This window comes from Magnolia sinica, chromosome 14 (assembly GCF_029962835.1).
Source record: "Magnolia sinica isolate HGM2019 chromosome 14, MsV1, whole genome shotgun sequence".
NCBI lineage: Eukaryota > Viridiplantae > Streptophyta > Magnoliopsida > Magnoliales > Magnoliaceae > Magnolia > Magnolia sinica.
In genome coordinates, this window is record NC_080586.1 from 67,842,098 (window position 1) to 67,869,245 (window position 27,148).

The 27,148-nt window shown below is 38.4% G+C and overlaps 1 protein-coding gene and 1 long non-coding RNA gene across 2 annotated transcripts in view; both read left to right on the plus strand.

The window, feature by feature from the left end:
* Positions 1 to 7,526, plus strand: part of LOC131226059 (mitochondrial Rho GTPase 1-like) — a 55,591-nt gene extending 48,065 nt beyond the window's left edge. Inside the window, exons 12-13 of the mRNA XM_058221730.1 lie at positions 3,924 to 4,107; positions 7,026 to 7,526. Of these exons, the coding sequence (XP_058077713.1) occupies positions 3,924 to 4,107; positions 7,026 to 7,099 (258 nt within the window). The 3' untranslated portion in view covers positions 7,100 to 7,526. The remainder of the gene's footprint in view (positions 1 to 3,923; positions 4,108 to 7,025) is intronic.
* Positions 7,527 to 23,927: 16,401 nt separating this feature from the next.
* Positions 23,928 to 25,893, plus strand: LOC131225427 (uncharacterized). Its single transcript, XR_009161351.1, has 2 exons — positions 23,928 to 24,047; positions 24,162 to 25,893. It is a non-coding gene; the product is annotated as an uncharacterized LOC131225427 (long non-coding RNA).
* The last annotated feature ends 1,255 nt before the right edge of the window (positions 25,894 to 27,148 follow it).

Genomic DNA, 27,148 nt, shown 5'->3' on the forward strand with positions numbered 1-27,148 from the left:
ATCAGTTCTCACATGCTCAGTAGTCAGTACACCATAATCTGTATTTGTCACAACTGTAGCAATTCTTCCACTTCAAATGTGCATTAATGCATGAATCTAGAAAGTCCGAATTGTAGATCCCATTAGCCTGAACACATACTGATAAGAAGATGTGAACTATCTGATTTTGTGCATTGAATTTTGATCACAGATATTGAACTGTACATTTTGTGGTCATCACCTTGGAAGTTCAGGTTTGTATGATCAGTGTGATTTTTATTTAGATCCACAAATCTAGGTAATAAGAGAGATGTTCCTACAGGGAGGAAAACTGAGGATTTTGATAGAATGTAGAATTCACTTGATAACTAACATACATGACTGGTTCCCACTGCTGGATGGTACACGTGTTGGAGATCATCAGGTAGAGTATACATTGAATATGTCCTGGATAAAAAATAATGCTGGTCCTCTGTTTAGACAGATCACACTTGTACCATAAAAGTTGGCTGTTGAAGAAAACATCCAATGGTCCATTCAACACGTGCAGCTCACTCGATGAGGGTACTGCCCCAATTTTCGGTTTATGGCATATTCTCATGCTCACTACCTGATGAATGGCCCGAATCAATGATGCGTGCGCTGTCCATAGTAAAGGTGGTTCCCCTTCAATGGCCTAATTTTTTTTTCATACCCATTGTTGAAAGTTGGAGCATTGTGTTGTTCCCAAGGTATCAAAAAATGGTATGTAATGGCTGTACATAAAAATAGCTCGGAAGGAGCTCGTTATGGGGCTGATACAGTTTTTTTTTTCAAAAAAAAAAGGGCTGTTATTTTCCGTATCTTAATGGTAAATGGTGGCCATTACGGCCATTGTTACCATTATTGAATGCCTTGGTGTTTTTTTTTTTTGTAATTTCGGTCGAATTTGCTGGATTTTCCAGAAATGTTTTTTTTTTTTTTTTTTTCTTCTTTCTGAAATGTGGGGATTTGGTTTTTATTATTATTTTGGTAATTTCGGTCAAATTTTCTGGATTTTCCGTATTTATATTTTTTCAAATTCAACCAAAACTCATGCATGGGTGGGGCTTTTTTCCAATCAGATCTACAGCAGATCTGATTGTTGATTTGGGTTTTTCTTTTTTGTTGAAATCGAAGCTAGGAACCCGATTTGGGGGGAATTGAATAAGTGTTGGATTTTTCAGATTTTTTTCCTTCTTTCAAATGCAACTTGTAATGAACTATTGGTGCATGGATAATTTTTAAAGATATATATCTATCGATTTTGGGCATGGGTTGATTAATTTGTTATTTTTATCCTTTTTTTTTTTTTTTTTTTCTATTTTTAGGTTATTTTTGGGCATTTTCTGATTTTTTTTCTTTCTAAAATAATTTAGGGAAATAATGTGAATGATAGATTTGATCTATCAACTCGTTTTCTTATTTTTGAAAAATTTTTCCTTAAAAAAAAAAAAACTTTATTATAGTGAAAAATTATTGTTTTAAAAATTATTTATTTAGTATTTTTGCACTCAGCCATTAGCTAAGCACACAACTTGACACTGTCGAACTTGTTTTGACAGTTAATACTAAATGGTCCAATAGTTGATATATAATCATATTAAGCTATTAGCAATATATGATATCAATTTCTTATATATATCAACAATTTATACCCAAAAAATCATCTCCACACCTTACTGTAGATCAAACATATTTGATACGTCATTGAATACATGGTCACAACACACACACACACACACACACACACACACACACAAAAGATGGATTCTTGGATATCTCATTTTTTTCCTATTTTTCTAATATTTTTTCGTATATTTTGTTTTGAATAAAAAAAAAAAAATCTGATCGTTACAGGCTGATATGGCCTTGATTCCGATACGTGATGCCGTATCATATCATTTTTTCGTTGGGGCGATATGCTTGCTGAAACCGACTTAGAACCATGGTTTCAGTTTACAGAAAACAAGAAAAAAATTGTATTCATCAATCATTATTCCTCCATACAACATCTACGTGGTGTATAAAGGCTCAAAACACTTTCCCACAAGATACCAACCATTTGATTTTATTGGCTTATACTTGGAATCTTTGAAGATTACTGTTGTGTCCAATAAAAATGCCTCATGTGGACTAGAAAATTACTGCCCAAGCCACCCTATTTGATATTTTAGATTTAATATGGGGCCCATGTAATCAATGGGAGACTTCAGAAGGCTTCCAAGTAGCAGCTGGTTGGCTATTTTTATCAAACCACAAACCTCTCTCTCTCTCTCTCTAGCTTCCAAAGCAAACTCCCTTCACCATCCCTGCCCTTACTCCACCCTTCAATGAACTCCCTATCAATTTAGGCATCACCTAGTCACTTTTGCCAAGCTTGAGGGAACTCTACCACACTTGTCATTTATTTGAGCAAAATGAATTATAAAATGATTTTACTGAAGAACAACCCAAAGCATCAAGATTCTGTCTTTGGCTGTCTTCTAAACCTCTGTCCATCAGGAAAAAGGGAAAACAAAAAATCTCAAAACCTGCAGAACAGCACCCCTTAAAATGTCTCAAAAGGAGAAAAGATCTTATGATCCAAACTGTCTAGCTTTACTCATAAATTCCTAATTAAAAATGCATGTACCTGTCCATATCCTCTGCTTATGGGACCCTTAAACCAAAACCCTTTTTACCTCCTGATGTCAACAGGGCCGAATGTCAACCCTCCACTTTTGGCCTCCAAAACTGCCACAAAGCCTATAAGCCAATTCTATTCGCAAGTGTGATCCCCATGGACCACCCAAGACTCCAAGTCAATAAAATGGAAGGACTAGGGGAAAAAAAAATGTAGAAACTGATCTAAGATTGACAGAACAGTAGCAATCTGATCTTGTGCACTTTGGGATGCATCGTTCTTGATTGGAAAATATAACTGAAAGTCTTCCATGTCATCTTGTAAAAGGACTTGCACAGAAAAAAAATAAATTGTTATGAAGTATCAGGGTCTATAAAGAGACTTCTGTTTTTCTTTTTCAATGGACAATACAAATACATATGGGAAAGCTCATGTACTCCCAGGGTACAATGACGCTCTCACTGCACCCTGGTGCTTTCAGAGACGTGGACAATCTACATATGATCTGGATCGTCCATTAGGTTCAATATGTTTTTCATGGGCCATCATGAAAAGCTTACATTGATTGGGGATGGGATGGTTTGCCAAGCGATGAATGGGAGGTTTGATAATCTAATCAAGTGGTTTCTTGCAAACTTGTTATCCAAAGTGGACTCCGTAGAATGGACCATTCGTATTGATTGTTGGACCCTTGATCCCACTGCCCATTTTCTGGGTGCATTGGTCCAGTTGAAAAGTCCTCTAATAGGTCTGAGCTTTTCAAGGTTGACCTGATGGATGTTCAATATCTATGATTTGATGATCCACATGTGTAGAAGCATTACACGTGTGAAAGCACTGGTGAAATTGCCCTCTAATTTGTCTTGAGTTTTTACATTAAGAATGCCATTGCTCGTTGGGACTACTGAAGTCATCCTCAATAGTCAATACATATTTAAATATTTACTATTTTATATAGACATTTCCTTAGGACCACCACTAGATCTTTATTTGAACTGCATCTATTCCGCACATGCTCCTGCTTTTCTTCCAGTGACTATTAAGGATCAACATCGTCCTGTTTGGCGTCCATTCATAAGGTGTCATGTGTGATGATTGTCATAGTTTGGTTGTCACTATTTTCAGCTTCACTAGTTAACTTTTTCAATAACAAGGATATTTAACTTTTAAATATTGGAAACCCATGCTCTATCCTGATGCCTATTGTGTCTCCTTTGGCACCATTGTTGTTATTGGTGACAGATGTGTTTGGGATATGTTTTTATTGCCACTGTTGTTTATTTGGTTAATGCAATTGTAGGTGAGCCAAGATATGGGAATAGAAGCGCCCATACCTGTTAGCATGAAGCTGGGAGATTTCAACGTGTTTCGTAGGATTATCAGTGCAGCACAGCAACCACATTTGAGTATTCCTGAGACAGAAGCAGGGAGAAGCCGCAAGCAGTATCGCCAGCTTGTAAATCGCTCTCTCATGTTTGTTTCCGGTATGCCTTCACTTTCTCTTTCTTGTTCTATCGTTAGCCATATATATATTCTGTCCTGTTCTTTTCTTTCTTTCTTTCTTTTTAATTGAGCTTGACATTGGATGTGTGATGTGTGTTTTTTTTTTATTTAATTGGCGGGAGGCGCTTGTCCAACAATTCCATTCCACAATATTAGGCCCAAAAGGCCAAAGTTAACTCGATCCAAAAACTTAGGTCGACCACAAGAGAAAACAATGGGGACCAATTGAGAGGGGAATGTGCACCATAGAAAGTTTCCAATGTTGTGGGGGCCCACCATGTTCTATATATTCCACGTATTGATTTAAATAGTTTATGCTACGTAGTGTGTAGCTTATGCTATGTAGCACATGAAAATAGCTTATGTAACATATGCTCCACCCTACCTGTGGTCTATGCTACACCCTATGTAGCCTACGCTACCTGCGACACAGCGTACAGTACATTATTTTTCACTAAAACAGTTCAATCAATTAATGTTTTTTTAATATATATTTGTTACATTTTGATAATGCCTGTGTGAGTTTTTTGCTCTCATTGCCAATCCCAAGCCCGGATAGAGGAGGGTGGCATCAGGTTGGCAGCTAGCATGACACTTTTGCCACAACTTGTATCATGAATCATGACAATACGACAGTGACAGTATAGGATCCATTTTGCTGACCCCAATTAGTTGGAGTAAGGCTTAGATGATGATGATGATGAATGATACGAATGAATTGTTAGATTTTGCGATTTTTCATTAAAAATTAGTTAATGTTTTCAATGATTTTTAGTGACATAATATGTGCAACTGATGGTTTTAGGCATGATTTTATGCTGTTCCCAATGGTGCTCTTGCTTGAAATTCGGATCAGCCTTTTGGGTTGGATGGTGAACATGAGGGGAAGGAACTGGTGGACAAAGTGGATGTCAAACACATGCCATGATGGGCCCCATAGGTGGTTAAATGTACCATAAGTTATGTATGTTCAACCAACTTAGAATGCTGCCCTATATATATATATATATATATATATATATATAGGGCTTTGATCTAATATGGTGGGGTCAACCATGATTCGTGTCACTGTTAGCATCCAAACCATGCATTAGAGGTGCCCTCTCCAGAAAATGGGACACTGTTAAAATTAGCTAGATATAGAACTCTGGTGGGCTTGGGAAACAATGGCTATCACTATGACAGCGAGCCGTAAATATTTTTTGATAGCAACTACAGCCTCTATTGGTGGTTGGTGGTGGACCTTGGAAACAATGGGTATCACTATGATGCTGTGCCTTAAATATTTTTTGGAGGGCCTTGGCAATGTTATCACAATCGTACACGATTCGAATCGTTCACCCAAATTGCAAATCTTAAATAATCGTATGAATCATACGATAATTGTAGACTTCATAAATGGGCCCAAAAGTTACTTTGGAAAACTAGTTTTTTATTTTTTACTCAATTTTTTCTTCTTTCTTTTTACCCTTTTTGTTTATTAAACATGCAAAAAGGCTTTCCCCCATGCTTATTTTTTCTTTTGACGGAGGGAGGGAAAGCATAGAAAATCATGATATCTTTTTATTCACTTGATGGAATCAAATGGCATTTTTTCTAACATGATTGTACTCCAAGAAAGGTCAATTTTTGAAAGAAAACAAAGGAAAAAGACAAGAATCCTCATGTGAAATGGATGATTGATGAGTTTGTAATCTTTTCTGATTTACTTTTATATATATATATATATATATATATGCAGAAAAAGTTCTTATTGCTTTTGATATGATTTGCGATTTGATACACGTTATTATGATTTGCAATATGATAACGACTGTGACAACATTGGGCCTGGGGAACAATGGCTAATCACTATGATGGTGAGCCTTAAATAATTCCTTTGGTGGCAACTTCAGCCTCTATTGGTTCTTGATGGTGATTCTCTTGATGTCATTCAGTGGTCAATTAAGTATCCTCTCTTAGGCATTAATTCCTGGTGTTTCCTATGCAAATTTTACATTTTGGGCAACCTCATTTTTCATGATCATCCCTTGTCTTGGGGAGGATCTAAAATTTGGGTGGATGGTTGCTCTTACCTTGTTTTATTTTTCAATCTTTGTTATTCATTTTGCATTTCTCCTCCTGTTTATGCCTTGATTTTATTTCTAAGGGAGGAAGATTGAGGGAGACCATGAAATTCTCATGAACTGATGGGGATCATGCCTGAAAATTGTCCCCTATGTGACGATACGTCCCAACAGTCTATTTGTGACCTAGAAATTGATGTTGAAGAAAGAATACTGTAAAGGTCCTCATTTCATGTGTAAAGGCCTAAGATTTGAATGTGTTGGAACTTGGATTCTGTCAGATAAAAAATTAGCTACTACCGATAATTTCTTCCAGTTGGAGGGTCATATAATTCCTCGCCCTTTGAATGGTAAAGAGCCTGGCTCTTTTTTCCTGGTTGAATTCTCATTTTAATCTGTACTTTTGTCCTGGCTGGCTAGCTAAATTAGGCCTTCATCTCAGTTCAAACCCTTAAATCTCACAATGCTTGGTTTTTGGAAGTTCACTTATTATTTAATATGCTGGGAACAAACACAGTCTAGGACCATTAAAAAAAAAAAAAACATTAAAATATCTGATATGGTATGACCATATTGTGTCTGTAATGGCCCACCCTGATATGGGAGCAGATATGGGGTTGATACCGGCACATATGGAGCTGTTATTAGTAATTGGAGGAGGCCAACAGCATTATTTAAAACCATGACTGCATTTCGTTGTAGTCTATTAGCATAAGTATGTAAGACTTCCATCTTATTTTGCACATCTTGATCTTCTTTCTTCCTTTACACTTTTTTGTTTTTTCTTTTCTTTTTAAATCACCGACTGATTATATTGCCGTTTCACAAAACAGTTGGGGCTGCAGTTGCAATTGTTGGATTTGCAGCTTACAGAGTATATGCCGCAAGGAAGAGTGCATCTAGTTAAGATCTCTCTGCTGCTTTTGAAGATGATTGGAAACCAGCAATTTTCTTTCCTTTTCAGGATGCCTGCCTCTTCTTTTCCAGCATTTTAAAGGTAGTGTGTACAGAGAAGTTGAATTTTCCTTTTAGGGTGGAGAAGTTTTTGGCATTTTGATGATATTTGTAACTCTGTTCCCTTTCCACCTGCAACTCCTCTCCTTTCTGGAGTCATCCCTAAATGGTCTTGAGAACATCCATCAAATGAGTCATTCATAGGTGAAAGAAGCTATTATCAATGAGTGATTAGATAAGAAAGTTGGGAGCTGTTATGAGCATTGATGCATTGAAGTGGACATAGCTTCAACTGTTACAAATTTTGTTACTTTGGATTTTGTTCCTTCTTGGATTGATAAATCAAAAGGTTGTAAATGCATCTGAAACTTTGAGCTTTATAGCATTGCCGTGGACACCACAGATCAGCACCATTCAAATCTAGGGCCCGACCATAGCCCAAAATTTGCATGAACAAGGAAAAAGTAAGCATTCAGGATGATGTGTCCTTGATGTATGCTGCAGCCTATTTCTGGGCCAGAGAAGTAAAATCTTGGAAATGGTTTGTTGTCATATGGCCTGTCCACTTGTTGAGATTTCTGGAAGTCAGGTACCTGAGAAATATGGGGACATTGCAGAATATTCATTGCCATAGCTATGCGCAATGCAGGCCCTTTGGTGTGAACATAGCTGTTTCGGGAACAAATCTACATTGTTCACTTTGGTGCTCGCATATGAATTTTGAATTGGGCTTATGTATGTATGACGTGTATAATGTTTATAGCTGATGAATGGAATGGATTTTACATACATAAAATGGTGGACCCTACAGAGCTTGGCTGTTTTTAGGTGATGGGTTGTGGACTATTTAGTCCTCACATTTTTACATCAGTTCACTTCTCACGGGATTCACGTGGGTATGGGAGGCGTTTTCAGTTCTAACAAGTGAGACCCATGGTCTGGTCATCTCGACTTTTGATCTGTTGTCCCCTATCATCATGAGTGGAGGATGCTCACAAAAATCTCCAGGATAGGAAAATCCTAGCCACCAGCATTAGGATCCATTTCAGCTGAATGCAGGCAGTTGGCATTTCTCTTCTCAACTGGTTCCTCTGTTGGCCACGAATCAAAAGGTTGGGATTGTCTTGTTGAGAATATTTGATATGGGCTACTTTCTAGATCTGAAAACAATGTATGGTGTGCAAAAATGCTGGTCCGTTTAAATTTGGATGAACTTTATTGAGAAAGTATATTGATTTGATTTTTAAGTGATTGATTGGTGGCCAATTAATAGATGACCAAATTAAAACAGGGAATGGTTCAAATTTGATAAATAAATTCTTACTAAGTGGAGATTAGAAATATTGAGGGTTTGTAAAATTTGAAGTTGTAAACAGTTTAAAACTAAGAGTTTCACAGGTAAACCATTAGTTGTGTTTGCCTTTTAAGTGGTGAAGTATTTAATGGTTGGAGTGGGATTCATATAAATATAATCATCACAGTGATGGATGTGTCTCTCTCAACTATTTCCCTTGGTGTGGCTCACTTGAACGGTAGGTTGGTCTAATTTTTTTGTTACAAGCCTAATGTGGGATTACACATCTAATGGTCAGAGTGGAGAGTGGATCTAATATACATGTGGAGAGTGGATCTAATATACATGTCACAGTGAGCCTGTCAAAAAGGGATGCCCGCCCTTTATTTGATGGGCAAAGTGGATCTCACATACATATCACAGTGAGCCCGTAAAAAATAAGGGTGGACATCTCATGGGCATATCATAAGGGATGCCCACGCTTTATTTTTTAGGAGGTCCACCATTGTGTGTGTGCAAAATTCACTTTGACCGTTCGACGTGTAATTGCTTGTTAGGCCCATGGTAATTTAAAATTTAAAAAGAAAAAAAGAAAAAGAAAAAACCAGGGCAACCTATGATTCAGGTGGGTCACGTTAAAAAACCAGTTGGGAGAGAGACATCCATCCTTGATTTTTACCGGGCTATAAAGTTCACGTCAACCATTAAATGCTGCACCATGGATTTTTACATGGCTATAAAATTCACTTCAACCATTAAATGCCACACCAAAACTTAGGCCTTATGCTCAAAAGTCAGGCCCCTAAATGATTCAGGTGGGCCATACTAAGGCAAATAGTTTGAAGAAGAACTTTACTTGTACACTGTTTTCAATCACGTAGTCCATCTAGCCGGACAAACATAGTCGGAGACACCTTGTGGTTGGTGGTTGGGATGAATTTCACATGAATACTAACTCTTTCAATCACGTAGTCCATCTAGCCGGATAAACATAGTCTGAGACACCTCGTGGTTCCACTTGAGCTGCCGAACCTTTTCCAAAAGTCTTGTAAAATAACTCTCCACCCTTGTATTTATTGCCATTAAGTATGAACATCCAAACGATTGGACGAGTTTCTTGCGCATTAACTATTATACACTGCTATAAAAATAATGAGGTATAAATTCCCCCTCAAACACTAATTGTAAACACTTTTTTTTACTACTTGAAAATACTTATTACCCGTGATCCTTTACGAAAATTTTATATAGATACAAATGAACGAACCTTAAGGCCTGTTTGTTTCAACAATTATCCCGTAATATAAAGAAAATAAGGCATATCCAAACCAGTACCTCCCGGATGCGCCAGGTACTACTTGCAATAGGAAGCTAGATGGGGCTCACCATGATTTTTGCAAGAAATCAAGTCAGTCCATCCATTTTTCTAGATCATGTCAGGGCATTGGCCTGAAAATGAGTCAGATCCAAAATTCAAGTGGGTGGCATGACAGGAAAAAAGTAGATAAGGAAATGCCTACAGTTGAAACCTCCTTAAGGTCCACCTCGATGTTTATATGTTATCTATACCATTCATAAGGTCATTCCTACTGGGAAGAACTGAAAACACAAAAATATTAGCCTGAAAACTTGTATGACCCCACTAATGTTTCAATGGTGGACGTTTAATTCTCACTGTTTTTGATCGTGTGGCCTACTTGGGTTTTGGATATTGGGCTCATGCCCTAGCATGATCTTGACAACCGGATGGACAAGGTGGATTTCTCACAAACATCATTTTTGCCCCCACCTAGCTTCCTGTAGCAGGTAATCTGCGTTTGTACCTCTCTTCACTTCGCGTTCCACGTGCATGTGCTGTACCCGAACGCAGATTGGCTACCGACGCTACCAGCATTGGGGTGGCTATTGGACCGTCCTCCATGGGCCCACCATAATGTATGTATTCTATCCACCAAGTCCATCTATTTTTCCAAATCGTTTTATGGCATGAACCCAAAAATAATACCGATATAAATCTCAAGAAAGTAATGGTGATTGAGCACCCATGTAAACGCCCTGCCACACATGAAGATGGATGCCATCATGGAATGATGTCCTCACTTTCTTGTCTTTTTTTGCAAGTCGGTTCTAGCTTGATTTGATTGAAATGTAAAGTTGACTCAAATATAAAAGTGTGTTTGACTTGGAGTCGCCACTAGTTAAAAGAAGCTTGGAATATATGACCGGCTAGAAATTGTAGTATTAGAAAATCGTAAGATTTTCTAACTCAAGTGACTCCTGTGATTGGTGTGTGACCGTAGATTCTGGATAAAGGCCTCGGTTCTAAAAAGAAAAGGGTTACGCATCATTTTCCGTCTGTGCAATACACAGTCTCTACTTTACGACATTATATAGTTTTTTAGGGAGAGATTTAGAGTAACTTTTAATATCATGGAGTTAAGTTATACTACGCTAGGCCCTAGGGATAGGGTAGGCAAGATAAAGAAAAAAAAAGAGCAATAACAACGTATATAATATTAAGCCATACTATGCAGGTTTTTTAGGACCGAAGTAAGCAAAATATTAAAGAAAATAAAAGCAAACAAAATGTGAGTAGGCGTAGATGTTATTGGTGTGAAAGATATGTGTGGAGTAGAATATGACTTGATTCGAGATGTGAGATAATAAAGGAAAAATCATGTACCATTTTCAGTCAAAAGGGATGGTCGGATGTCTCGAATCTCTACCCTACTCGTTGTCTTCAATATCATATTTGGTTTTGACTTTGATGAGATAGAGCAATAGGTAAGGAGAATATTTTAAAGAGGATAGAGGGTTAGGTGTCTGTTGCTTCAAAAGTGAGGGGAGTTTGTTACCATCAGGATTGATTTGGACATAATCGACTCTCCTCAGCCAAACCCTCTGGATATGCCTGTCTTCTCTCATGTTTGTTCTCTTCGTACTTTTGTTGATCCTTCTCCCCCAAGGATTATCCTCTCTCTACCAATCATCTCCTTCTCCATCTCTAGAGTGCTGCTTAAATTGGTAAGGGTGTTTCGTACATCGATGTCAGATGATATGGTTGATGCATCGCACGATGACAGTTGCAGCATCGATTTGCCAGTACCACAATTGAGATAGAGACGTGGTGAGTGCAGAGTGGGTAGTGCACAAATATGGTAGTCGGCCCACAATATCCATAAATATGGTTTACACATCACCATATCTAGGCCTGATGACTTCAATTCGGGGTGATCCGTTGGTCATCATAGGTTTGTGCTTCCTTGCCTGGTCTATTGCTTGTGTGCCCTAGTTTTGGTTAATTCGACCCAATAGCTGCTTCTAGGGCTTACTTTTAATCATATAGTTGCTTCAGTTGATGTCTAATGGAAGTTGATAAGTGGGTTTGATTTCACCTAAGGTGGGGATGTCTATAGATGCTTCTCTTTGAAAAAAATTAGAGTACAATCGAATGCCAAAGCGAGTGGACACCCCATTTTTGGATTAGATAGAGACACGATTTGGTCTATTATTTACCAGAGTATCGTTGTTAAGAGGCACGCTTGGTTAAAGCTTAACCTGGACGTCTCATGAGGGTTGGGGAAAACGTTCCAATTTGTCCCTGCACATTTTACGACTTTACGAGCTATCAAATTGTGACCCTTTCACGCTGTGATCGGCATATGTGCATCGAAATAGTCTGCAAGTCTAGATTGTGGGTGGTTAGAGCCCACGCGCTTTCTACGACCTTACAAGAATAAACACTTCAATCTGGAAAAGTAGCTTTCGATGCTACACGATCCCCTAAGATCATTTGTAAGACAAGTCGTTTGTAATGAGCAGTTTCCTATGTATTCTGCGACTTTATGGATCTCTCACATTACAATGTGTTAGGCTTACAAGTGTCCCAGACTAGAGCCATCTGGATCGTTCTTTTGTCATTCGAGTTCTTAATTTTACCACTAATCCAAGAGTAACCATTCTATATTCTTAGACGAGTTCAGGTCAGCTGCCCCATGTTTTGAGTATGATCTCGGAGAAAACTAAAATCAATTATTGGTGTTGCATCAGAACCCATTGGGGAGTATGAAGACCGCTCAGTGCCTTAGATGACGTGTGCATTGTTATTTTTTAAAGGCTTCTTTTTTTCTTTTCTTTTTTTAGATTTTTGAAAAAGATCTCCAGTTGTAGAACATGGTTCTATGGGGATTTTATTGCAAAATATTTTTTGAAAGATTTTCTTAGGCCATATATTTTGAAAATATCCACCCGATCTTGCAGGTGAGCGTCGCCAAATAATTTTTATTTGCCCTCTTATTTTTTCAAATAGGTCTAATTGGCTCTCATTCCCATTAGAGATTGCAATAGTTGCAATCGAAGTTTGTTTTTATTGCAGATATTTCATATCATTTCACAATCTAATGGATGCGATCAATATTAGCCTTTATTGAGGCGAGTTTGTTGCTTGGTGTCCAACTTCGAGTGTGCTTTTGGTTGATGCAACGATCTTCTATCAATTATCAAGGGTGCTTTTGTACCTATAGAAAGAAAGAGATCGCTTCAGCCAAAGGATTGAAGAGTTAGAGTAGAGGGAGCGAGACTCACCTATGAGTTGGCTGAGGTTGTTGTCTAATTAAACATTCTGAAAAGACCCCCAAGACTTAAGTGGTGTAACTTACAATGACTTATATATATATATATATATATATATATATAGGGTTTTTTGTGTTATATGCCATTATGTGCGCCCATTTTTTCTTCAAGTTAAACATAACTTTTTATGAAAGAAATGGAATGAATTTTCTTTTTTTAATTCCGGTCTTATCTATATGATCCGTGGTTTGGATTTTTGGTGCTTTGGAGTGTAGGGATCAAACACTTGAATATTTCAACATTCGCCCTCTACAAGCTTTGAGTTGATTCCTCAAGGTTTTGGAAGACCTTTAAAAGTACGTATTAGAAATTTCTTCCTAAATCTGAGTTGAGTTGAAAGTTTTTGAAACGTCACGGTTTTCATGCTTTGCCTTCGAGATACGAATTCAGCCTGAAGTCGAGAAACACCCTCTTATTTTTTTCATGTTTTTCCTTCTTCTTTTTTTGTTGCCATTTTTACTCGTGGCGACCTTCCAGGTTTTCACTACTTCCGGTTTCGCCCATCATTTCTACCTGCGGCACCCTTTCGGGTTATCACCACATCTCAGGTATTTGTTCTTACCTACCCCTTGACAGCTTTGTCTTCTTTCTCCTAGAGCCCTCCGGATTTTCACCAGGTTCGTTGTACATCCATTATTTTTACTCGAACGCCTTTATAGGTTTTCACCTCTCTCATTTTGCTTTAGACACACATTTCTCTTTTTAATTTTCTTTGTCTGTGGTCGGGGATTTCGTCATCGCACTTCCTGATGTCATGATTTTTTTAGGGGTGGATGATGTTTATGGGGTTTTACCCCAAGAATGTTTTTTATCCTTTCTTCTTTTTTTACTTTTTTTTTATGCTCTTATTGTTTTTTCTCTCTTTTTTTTTTCTTTTCTTTTTCTAAGGGCATGTTGGTAAAGTGGGATGTGGCTCGACTTCGGGTGACTTCTCATAACCATTCTACTACTCGTGGTAAATTTTGACATAGTTGACATTGATTGGCTTCAAGAAGATCTTCACCCTCCATGTTGGTGAGGTGGAGTGTGCCCTTAAGGAGTACTTTTTGAACGATGAGCGAACCTCCCTATATAGGGCTTAAATTTACCCATTGGATTAGACAAGTGAGGAGGTATGATTTTTTTTTCATTACCATGTCTCTTACTCTAAACATTCTTATGCGGACCCTCTTGTTGTACGCTCGTGTGATCCTCTTATGGTAAGTCTGGGAATGGCATAGAGCTCGCATGCACTTTTCATTTGCTAGATGGAATTGATCATGACGAGCTTGTAGCCATTCTTCCTCTTCGACTTCACTTTCCAATAGTATGCGTAGTGAGGGAATCTCCACTTCGACTGGTAGAACAACCTCTATTCCATATGTAAGATTGTATGGAGTGTCGCCTGTTGCAGTGCATACGGATGTTTGATAAGCTCAAAGTGCATAAGGAAGCATCTTTAACCAGTCATGTTATGTTTTTACCATTTTTTCAATAATGTAAATGAGTGTCTTGTTGGCAGCTTCAACCCCTCCATTCATTTGTAGTTCATATGGGCTTGATTAGTACCTCTTGATTTTGCATTATTTTAAGAATTATCAATCTATTGATTTACAAAGGGTGTCCCATTATCTCTGATGATGACCTGTGGGATTCCATAGCGGTTGATGATGTTGTTCTTTAGGAATCGTACCACATGTGATGCTGTTATGGTGGTATAGAATTATACCTCCACCCATTTGGTGAAGTAATTGACTGCCACCAGGATGTACTGGTGGCCATTACATGCTTTGGGGCTGATTTTACTGATAATGTCGATACCCTGCATTGAGAAGAGCTAGGGTATCGTCAGGTTGTTTAATTCAGAAGTAGGTGTGTGAATCCGATTCATGTGCTCCTAACATTTGTAGCACGTGCTGATGTGCTAGCAACAGTCTGTCTCTATAGTTAGCCAGTAGTATCCTAGTTGTAGGATCTTCTTGGTCATCATATGTTCATTCATGTGTGGACCATAGATTCTATCCTGGACTTCAGACATGATTTTTACAACTTCTATCTCATCCATGCAACGTACCAGGACATGGTTGAAGGACCGTTTGTATAGGATGCTGCCGTTAATATCGAACTGAGTGGCTAATCGCTGAATTATGCGGTGGTCTGTTGTCGTGGCGCTTTCTGGGTATACTCGATCTTCTAAATATTTCTTAATATTAGTATACCAAGGATGTTCGTCAAGTGGCATTTCGGCTTCTTCAATTTTTAGGCAGAACGTCAAGCCTTCTTGAAGTTCGACTGTGAGTTCCCATTGAGTTGTTCCTTTAGGAATTTCTAGCGTGGATATCAGTGTAGCCAAAGCATCTACGAATTGATTCTTGGTGCACAACATGTCCGTAAAGGTGACCTTTTGAAATTCATCGATGAGATTTTCGAAGTAGACGTGATACAGAATCAGCTTCTTGTCATTCATTTTCCAGTCACTATTCGTTTCATTGATGAGCTGAGAATCACCGAAAACTCTCAACTTTCTTCACTCCTAGGATGATTGCTTATTTCAAGCCCACTATACATGCTTCATACTCAGTTATGTTATTTGTGCATCCAAAAGCTAATCATCGTGAGATAGGGATGGGGATATCATCTCAAGAGTAGAGGATTGCCCCTACTCTGCTTCCTTTAGCGTTAACTGCACCGTCGAAGTACAAGGTCCATTTGTTTCCCTTTGGTCCTTCTCTGCCTTTAAAGAATAGGATATCCTCATTGGGGAAGAAAGTCTTTAATTGTTGGAAGTCAGGCAGATGGTGTACTATGAGATGTTCAGCCATTGCTTGCCCCTTGATTGCTTTATGTGTGACATAGGTGACATTGAACTCAGAAAGTTGCAACTATCATTTTTCTATTCTATCGGTCAGCGTCGTTTTCTCAAACAGATACTTCAATGGATCCATACGTGCAAGAAAGAGGACCGGATAAGCGATCATGTATTGACAGAAGCGTTGAGTCGCCCATATAAGGGCAAGACATGTCTTTTTGACTGGGGAGTATTTAGATTCGTAATATGTGAATCGGCTACTGAGATAGTAGATTGCTTGCTCTTTTCTTCTTGTGCCATCATGCTGGCCGAGGACATACCTGATGACATTTGCGGCTTGTGAGATGTAGAGTAGAAGTGGTCTTCCTGATATTAGTGGGACTAGCACTGATGGATTTAACAAGTACTTCTTGATTCTGTCGAAGGCTTCTTGACATTCTTCGTTCCATTCTTTCATCGTGTTTTTACATAGCAACTTGAATATGGGCTCACATATGGGCGTGAGCTGGGCTATGAAGCGATTGATGTACTAGATTCTGCCTAAGAAACCTCATATTTCCCTCTCGATCTTCAAGGGTGGCATTTCGATGATTGATTTGTCTTTCAATTCGTCGACCTGAATGTCATCTCTCGCTAACAATGCATCTGAGCAGCTTGCCCCTATTTGCCTCGAAGACACACTTTTGTGGGTTGAGGCGGAACTTGCTACATGTGCAGGGGTTCAGATAATGCTTTGGTATATGTGTGATGATTTTGCCAGACGATGGACCCGTAGCTGAATTTTTGGCACGATGGTTGCAGAATGGCCTATTACCCTTTGATGATTGGCTTGCTGTGCTCTTTTTTTTTTTTCTGATTTTTTTTTTTTAATCTTTTGTTTTTTTTTTTAAGAGCAAACATGTGGAATGTAAATTTCTAGAAAAATATAGGACCAGTGTACACTGGGATATTATGATATATAGACGGAAAGGTAAATGGACCATTATGGACTGGATTGCAGGAAAGTAAACAGACCGGTGGCAACTGGAATGCAAGATGTTGGCATGAAAGTAAATGAACCAGTATAGATTGGAATGTAAGATGCTCACAAGAAAGTCAATGGACTAGTTTGCACTGAAATGTAGGATGCAAGCAGGAAAGTAAAATGGACCAATATAAACTAGAAAGTTAGTTGGTTAGTAGATTAGTAGGTTAGCATGAGACCAGTAAGGATTGGAATTGTGGAAGTTAAAGAATCTTCAGTAAAACCGTAAGGGGGTGTTTGGTGCGTGGGAATAGATGGCATTAGGTGGTATGAGATTCTTGATCCCGTGGACTACATGCAGTATATATTTGCATGTAACATTTAATGTGGTATTTGAAATCTATATATTTGCGTAGAACATTTAATGTCATATTTGAAACGCCATTGGATACAACGCTTGGCCTATGGTTTTATGAAATCCTGCCTTAGAAACCCAACCATCTAAATACACTTCCGTCGAACAGAAAATGCGCCGTACCAAGAGAAGAGAGAAACCCATGGGTTTTCATGGGTTCTCCATCGTCTCACCTACACGCTTCTGCATTCTTTCACAAGACTCAACGGAAATCTTGTGGATTTGCTGGAGCAGATCTATCGCCCTGATATTGTAGGTCGCTGGTAAGCCATGTGATCTTCCAATATATCATCCGACCTCTATATAATGTCGATGGAGAGGATAGGTGGAGACTATCTCCGGTTTCTTCCTTATTCAGGTAACTTTGTTGTCTCATCTTCTTCTTCTTCTTCTTCTTCTTCTTCTTTTTCCCTATGGTTTGGAATGTTAACACTAACATACCGTCAGATTTCGCCGTTCTAGACGAAGATCTTTCTCGATGAGAAGACGTCGCCAGCGATCAGAAACTGAAGGAATCCCTTACCGACAAAGGTTAGAAGTCCATCGGATTCTCATTCTCTTGCTTTCTCTTCTTGCATAACGCTGGTACTGTTCACAATCTTGCTATTAGATAAGGACCACAACAGGCCGAGTGGTTTCATTCCTCTTAATCGTATTTTTCATATCAGGTTTTCTCACTTTTCGGGCTCGCTCTTCTCGCCTGTCCCGGTCCAAATCCCGTCCATCTGTTTCAAGAGAGAGCCACTTGATCCTTGATCAGGATACGAAAATCATACTCAAAGAAGAAAAAGAGGAGGAAGAAGAAAAAAGAAAAGAAAAAGTGAATGGTCCATGGCTCCATCCACGCACATATCATAGAGATGTATTCGTGCAGAAAATTAGGCATATTCAGATATAATTATGGTCAGTCCATGGGTGGGCCATCCGACAATCTGTGGGTGGGCCACTGACTAATGAATGGTTCAGATCGTGGTATATGCCGGTCACCACCTGTACAATCTGTGGTATATGACAGTCACTACTCATGCAAGTAGATTAGCAAACAAGCACATGTAATTAATACAAGTAAAGAGAAATATTTACAAGTTGTAAGAAATGATATCAGTAAAAAGTAGAACTCTTTTGATGGAAAGAATATCATGATACCACTTTATTTAAATGCACCTTCGACTACTTAAAAATACTTGTCATATGTATTCGTATTACATGGTTAGATTGTTTTAAATGATTTCATCCACTTTTGTTTAAGCCCAAAAAGAACAAAACCAATAACATGTTGTTGGTTTTTATTTTGGTAAAGAATGAAAGTTTTATTCGGTCTAGATTGTTTTAAATGATTTCATCCACCTTTGTTTAAGCCCAAAGAGATAAAAAACCAACAACATGTTGTTGGCCTTTTTTTGTAAAGAATGAAAATTTTATTCCATCCAAGCAACATTTAATGACCTGGCGGATCCCACTAAAATTCCAGGGAGCCACTAGATCTTGTGTCTGCTTACACAAGCCTTTTCTTTTTGTCCTTGAATGATAAAACTTAAATACATATAAAAAAAAAGAAGTTGCCAATAGGTGATTACTTTTCAATCCTAAGCATTTTTATTCTTTTTTATATCTGATCTCAAAAAGAAAAAAAAGAAAAAAAGAGAAATGCTCACACATAACTAGTTGTAATTGGTTGGCTTGGAACGTCCTGTCATGATATATGTAAAACATCTTACCCCCACAACAAGGTTTATCCTCCCACCATGAAACTAAGATATTCGAAAATTAGGTCAATCCAACCTTGAAAATAAAATGCCCACATAAATGTGGAGTTTTTTAGGTTGTTATTTATGGTTATTTAGCTAAGATGTTTGAAAATTAGGCCAATCCAGCCATGAAAATAGAATGCCCCACCTCATTGTTGAATCAACCTAATTTTTAGGCATTCCATTTTTTAAGCAGGATGGCCTTATTAGATGGGTGAGATGTCATATCACCATGATAGTGGACCCCAAACACCAACTAGTTAGAATTATAATTATTTGTGTGTAAGCAAATCTCAAAAAATATTTATATTAATACCAAAGGATTGCAATTTCACAATAGCAACACCTAGGATTGCAATTTTGCAATGTGGGCCATGGATATGAAAAGCATGCAAGCAGACAATGGAAATATTCTCTTATCCTAATACCAAATGGAAGCAATATTCTGTTTTGGGGGAGTTTCATTTTTATACGGACTGCTCTAAATGCGCGACACATCCCATCTCCACCTATTTTATGACACAAGTGGTTGATAGGTAGTCCACATTCGTAGGTGTGAATCAGTTCATTGTCACATTTTAATTAAACAAATGTGTATTATCTTGATGTATTAGCTTGCATCATACTTTGAATTTGATTTTTTTAAATTAGAAATTTAGGTAACAAATGGGTTTTTTCCTCATCTTAATATAGTTTATGTGGACCTCTAAGCATGCTAATGGAGACTATAATAAAATGGATGGAGCTCATCAGCTGTTAAAGTGACTGAAACTAGTATAGTCAAAAGACCATCAACTGTATCAATTCATCCATACCGATCAATTGATAGACCACTCATGGATGTGCCATTGTTTAAAATTTTAGAATTTGGGTCATTGCTCTGAAATTAGTGTAGTCAAAAGACCATCAACGTCTATCAACCATCCATAAACGGGTGGTGGATGAAATAGTTGTATCTTCTGAGTGGTGGGGTTTCTGGGATTGGCTTTTTAAAGAGATGATCGGGTGATTCAACGGTCTGGATCAGACGACTGTGTTCATCATTCAAGTTGGTACCATTCAAAGAATCGTACGGAATGGTTAGCGGATTTCAGTGGACACACATCATATCTAAGGACGTGAGGAAAGGAAAGTGCCAATACAGCTCGATCCAAGAAGTTTTCCACGATAGCCTTTTAATTCAAAAGTTCTTCTGCTACCAAGATCGAGGAAAGGAAAGTGCCAATACAGCTCGATCTTGCAGGTGTTGCATCTGCCTCATTTTTGGTGCATGTACAAAATTTTATAAAAGCATAGTAGGCAACAGCCAAACACGTGTAATACCATGCCTAGGTCAGGGCAGGCACTTTGATTAGTGGGTCAATTAATGCATGTATGAAAGTTATTAAGTCAAACTCGCTCCTTAACTACATCCAACTTCGTAACAACATGTGATCCGATTAAATCCCACGATTTCATGAAACAGTTAATATGAGGAAGATTGATTTCAAGTTTGGTGTGAATTTTTAGGAGATGGATAACCTGAGTGAGGAAGAACTGGGCCATTATATCGTGGTTCTTGTCATGGTTGCTTGTATATATAGTTGCCGTTGGGGAATACTGCTGACTATACATGTTTAGACAGCTAGCTTGTCTAGGAGATGATGAGTGGGCGAGGTTCATCAATTCTATTGTTCATAGCTCTGATAGAGATTGTATTACCTAGCTGAGGATGACGCAAGGAAATTTTTTTCGGCTATGTAATGATTTACGTGAGAAGACGTTTTTATGTGATACACGACACGTTAGCCTGGAAGAGCAATTGGTACTATTCCTACACACAGTAGGACAGAGCGTGTGTAATCAGGTAATTGGACACCGGTTTATATGTTCAGGTGAAACCGTTAATCGTCACTTCAACCGAGTTCTTGATGCAATTGTATCTCTCTATCCTACGTATATTCAACAGGCAGGTGCTGAAATCCCTATCGAGATTCAATCAAACCCATTTTGGTCAACATACTTTCAGGTATAAGTTTAATTGAAAGTATCTTTGAAAATTGACTAATGGTTGTTTAGTTATCTAACAGTAACTAATAAAATCAGTTTTGACTATGTAATTCTAGGATTGCGTCGGTGCAATCGATGGGACCCACATTTCTGTCCATGTACAAACGACCCACCAAGCTAGCTTCCGCAATAAAAAAAGTTTCTTATCTCAAAACGTGCTTGGTGCATGTGGATTTTATATGAAATTTATATATATCTTAGCCGGTTGGGAGGGTTCCGCTTCAGACGCACGGGTGTTGCATAACGCTCTCGCACGATCTGATGATCCCTTAAATGTCCCAAATGGTAACCTTTACATTTACAATAAAGCTCTTTTGTATATTTTTCTATGAAAATTACTTTCTTAAACTACGATAACAATTTGTAAGAAAATACTATGTTGTCGATGCCGAATACGTGCATTCAGCGGGCTTTATGGATCCATACCATGGTGTCAGATACCACCTCCAAGAATATTGTACTGGGAGATCACCCGCAAATTATAAAAAGTTATTCAATTATAAACATGCACAACTTCGAAATGTGATTGAGCGTATATTTGAACTATTGAAAGGTCGATTCCCAATCTTGAAAATGGTGGTGCAATATCCTCTGGAAACCCAAGTGAAAATTGTAGTTGCATGTGCGGTGCTCCATAATTTCATTTTGACAGAACGTGATTCAGATCAAGATTTAGGTGGTGCTTGTATACCTATGGGAGATGTGGAGAGCAATCCAGTGCTATATGAGGTTTCAACAAATGAGGAGAGGCATTGGGTGGTACAGGTTGCTCAGCGGGAAAAAGATGGTTGATCTACACTACACGATTCAGTCGCCCAACGAATGTGGACAGACTCCCTTAGCAATAATAGGAACTGATAGTCTTCTTCTATCTTATATTTCACTGCAATGTGGTTGAAGTCTTTCATTCATGCTATATTAAAAATACAATCTTCAATGTTGGAATGTGAAATCTTTTTTGAGAATATGAACAAAATGATGAAATTTCACAATTTTAAGTATTTAAGTGACTCGTAAGTAACATGTTCTCGTATTTTTGTATACACTCATAGGTCAGATGTCGGATATGTGGTCTAGTCCCGGTGCGACACCTACATAATCACCCATTAAAACTCCGACTCCTCCGATGTGATGTTAGAATCGTGCAAAACCCGCCAAATTACTTGTTGAGCCATCTTACCAAGCTCAGAAAATAAAGTGGACCGATGCGATGGATCAAGTTATGCTGAACACGTTGCTAGAGCAAATTGCCCTAGAGCGCAAAGCAGACAATGGGTTTAAAAGGGAAGCTTACCAAGCTGCAGCTGAGCAGGTTTCAAAAGAAACTCACGTGTGTGTGAATTGGTCAAACATCCAGAGCTGTATGAAGTATTGAAAAGGCCAAGTTATATGTCCTAGAGGTTGTGAATAGGACTATGCCAAATTTTAAGCTTTAACAGCGGAATAAAAGAATATGATAGCCAAATAAAAGAAATCAATTCACAATGCTGAAATGAAAAGTAGCCTCAATAATCAAGTATTGAGAGGTTGATACAAATGTTGTTCTGAGGACAACCTTTCACCATAAAAACCAAGGGTTTATGGCAGGACAACCTTATTTCTAGAAAGTTCTTTGTATCAAAAACTCAAAATGAAGAGGAATAAATAAATAAAAAGGAATTAAAATTCTAAACTATTACAACATTACCCATAATGCTTAAAACATAAATATTATAGCATTCACATCCACATAGACATCCTACACACTTGAATGATAAAAGATAGGAAAAATAAATCACACATCCACAAAACACAAAGAGTTATAATGATTCGCCTGTGTGTTCACCGCTTGTTAAACAACAGCCACACAGCTTGCTACTCCATTCCTAATATCCTCACACAGTGGATATTAGCATTCACTATGAAAATAGGTTTCTCAGGTTCACCTAAACCTTCACAATTGTGTCGTTCAAATGGGCTTACACAATTCAAAAACCCCACTTCTGAGTTTTCTGGCTCTCCTCAGATAACCAACACAATGAGATTTTTCTGGCTTAATCTCAAAAGAAACCAAAATAAAGAAAATTTACACAAATGTAAAATACCTGGATTTCTCCTTTTGTAGCAGCCCGGAAGAACCAATCGGAGTAGAAATTCGAATGTAGAAGTTCAATGTCCAATACTCACTTTAAAATGGTTCTAGGTTCTAATTGATTTTAAATTAAACCAGTTGGGCTAGATTTAGTTGCTATAGTTTGAGTCGTAGATGCAGGACTGATCGTAAGACAGGTCGGCACTGTTCACACGACCGGTCGAACAGAGTCCAGCACTAGTCGTGGACGAATAGAAAATTCTAAAAAATTGCAACAACCTTAGGACTAGTCATGGAATTTCTTGAACTGGTCGAGGCAATGCTAGGACTAGTCGAACAGGGTTCAGGACTAGTCTTAGAACAACCCAAATACATGTAAAGTAATTCAATTTGAATTATGTATACAAAATGACCTACCCTAAGGTCAATCTAAGGTTAATCATACCTTGAAAGTGAGATATGAATATCGAGACTTCATTTTCTTCATATGATAGTTGATCTTTCAGGATTGTGAAGCTTGAGATCTCTTTACATGATGTAGCATAGAACTTGAGATCTTCTAGAGCTTGAATTACACTTCATCTTGAGTTATACACAAACTAGAGTCTTGAACAAGATCACTTTTGTCGTTGTAGCTTGAACATGCATTTCTTGAAATGAATTGAAGTAGATCTTCGTTCTTGACTTGAGGCAAAGTTTTTTTTAAAAGAGACGATGCAATGTCTTGAATATATATAACAATGAGCTACACAAGACATAGATTAAGGTTTTGGTACCACAAAATTTGACAACCAAAGGATCATAAAACCATAGCACTTACAAGTATCACAAGAAATGCTATAATGATGTGAAAGATATGCTCGCTGCTAGCGGTTTCGAATGGGATAATGACCGAATGGTTGTAACAGCACCGGACGAAGTATGGGAAGCCTATCTCAGGGTAAAATATTCGTTTGGATTGTTTAAAATGTCCTTAATAATATGTCATCAATACTTGTATTACCCGTATTAAAGCGGGCAATCAGTTAATCATCTACCTATAATCTTTTTATAGTCTTATCCATGAACTGAAAGACTCCGAGGAAAGCAAATCGAGAGGATGGACGATTTAGTTGTTATCATCGGTGATGATCAGGCAACTGGTCGTTACGTACAAGGCAGTAGGAATTTGGTTGCATCCTCGTCACGTGTCCAACGAGATTTAAATGAAATATGGTCAGATGGGGGATGAGGATATGGAAGATAGTGTGGATCGATCTGCCGACAATTTAGGGGACTCAGCGACGAAATCACGATCTTCTTCCGACAGTCAGTCATGGGAAAATCGGTCGTGTCGAAGTACACCCAAATGTGCATCTGATTCTGAGAATAAAAATGGCGGTGGTACTACAACGAAGCGGTTGCATCCTGGTCATCCTTGTGACGTACTCGGGAAGTCTCTAACTCACATTATCGAGGCCATGACCCATTTTGGTCTTGGAAAGGAAGTGGACCGTATAACTAAAGTGTTGGACATCCTTGAAGAGGTGCAAGGGTTGACCAACTCCAAGTTCATTGAAGTTGGTCAGCTCTTGTCCAAGGACAAACAACTCACTTCCTTCTTTGTTAGTCTCCGATAGGAACGCCGCGTGGAGTGGTTGAAACAAACTCTCCACAATTCTCAGAAAAACATTGGTGGTGCAGATCTATGACGGGCGATGTTTTATATATGATGCAAGCTTGGTAGACGTTTGTGCTAGTGTCTTATGCTCTTGACAGGTACCCTGTATGGAGACAGTTTGGAAGATGAAACATTTAAACTATCGACTTTTATATTTGGTTTGGATATTGGGGACATGTAATAACTATAAACCTTGAACTATTTGTGGATTGGCTTTATGGTTTGGTGGCTAGGTAGATGGACGTGCCTGTTTAAAACAGGGCATGTGAGAGGTCTTTACTTAATTGCAGTCAAAGACTTTTGGATGATAACTGTTAATATTTTGGATAATGTTGTGTATGGATGTTTGATATTTTTCTTAATCTGAAATCTCTTTTGAAGATGCATTCCTAGATGTATATTATTTGTTCACGTACATTTCATTGTTTATTTTTGCAACATCTATGCATTACCCATTTTGCAGGTGTTGCAATTATCATCAGGGAAATGTATGCGTTTAAAAATCTTAAAGAAAAGCCGGGTGCTCTAATGAATGTAACATAAACAGTTACATAATTTATTCCAATCAATATATGGATACAAATATATATTTACGTCATCTAGTTGTTATAACTATCCTGATATTTGCTCGTTTGGGTCTGATAATGTGCAGATGGCTAAGAAGGTATATGTCGTATTCATTGGCCGCAGACTCAGGATATATTATGATTGGGAGGAGTGTCGTGCACAGGTGGAGGGCTATTCCAGGGCATGTTTCCACGATTATAGTTCAATTGCAGAAACATCTATAGGTTGGACAACTTTTTAATAAAGAAGTGGCTCCCGAAATGTACCAGGAGATGAAATCCCAGACGGCCGTGAGAGTCCAGTGTCGGAAGAAAGTGAGCATTGCAATGACAGTTGCACCAATCATCCTCTACGTCCATCCTCAAGACCGACCTCTAGTTGTCCATCCATTGGTGACACTGACTCACACAGAGAATGTGCTGAAGAAAATGGAAACGATGATGCGGCGATCATTATAAAGTTAATCTTCGAAATCTTTATCTTAGTTCTCTCTATTCAACTCATGTCATTGCACTAAATTAGTTATGGACTTTTACATAACTACTTATGGACTTTTATATGCCTGGTATTAATTTTGTGCCACACCATGATAGTGCGAAATCATTGTGTAGTTAACGTGTTTACACCTTATTCAATAAAGTGGTCAACATGTGGAATGGGTAGATTTGGTATTCTCTACCTTTGGATGAAGGTATGGTGTAGCGTAGCAAATGGATAACTTAGATTTGGATTGGGAGTTGTTTGATAAAAATATTTTGTTGCAGGGACCATTAGATTGTGGTCTATCACTTTGGACGACAGATGTACCCCCATGTATTTATGTGTTTAAGAGAATCCCAATGATCATAATGGTGGGAGATGAACCACTCCTTTGGGGTGTTCGGTCTCATTTCAACAGAAAAACGGTCAGCTACTACACCCACCATTATATACAAGTCATTTCCAAACAACATTTCCATTCACGTGGTAGATGAGGTGTTGGACACCATATGTCTGATATGACAAGTACTTCCACTACCCAAACACCCATGGAATGAATTGATGCCTATTTTACTCTACACAGTGTGAAAATCAAACAATGGGCAATTGTCATCATATTCCTCTGAATACCACTGTCTTTACAAGCACAAAGTAAATATTCTTACTTTATTGCCGACTACACTGGTAATTGGAAAACCAAACAGGCCCTAAAAGAACGGGTTGCATGTGACACCGGGCACAGAGATATACCTGTGCCCCGGGGCTTTGTTGGACCCATAGAGATGTACGTGGCAAATCCATTACGTCCATCTGTTTTGAAACATAAAAATAGGTCAGAATTAAAAAATTACGGGAGGTACAAAACTCAGGTGGGCCACACCAAGGAAAGAATGGTAATAGAAATGTCTACTATTGAAATTTATTTGGATTGCATGGTTTGGATTCCGCATGCACATCATGATGGGCCCCACATAACTCCAACAATGGAATTATCACCAGGGGTTCACCTTGTGTGTAGTTGCATCGGGTTGACCGTTAACCGTAGCCCAACCCAGACCTGTCAAACATCACGCAGGGTGAGTCGTGAGATGGATTTGTTAAAACCCTTCCATCCAAACATCCTGTGGGTGAGCCGTGGGATGGATTTGTTGAAACCCTTCCATCCATACATCCTGTGGGATGGATTTGTTGAAACCCTTCCATCCAAACATCCTGTGGGATGGATTTGTTGAAACCCTTCCATCCAAACATCCCGTCGGATTTGGACGACCCACATTCCTTGATCCTATGACATCCAAACACAATGGCACAGGAACCTATGCAACCACAAAACC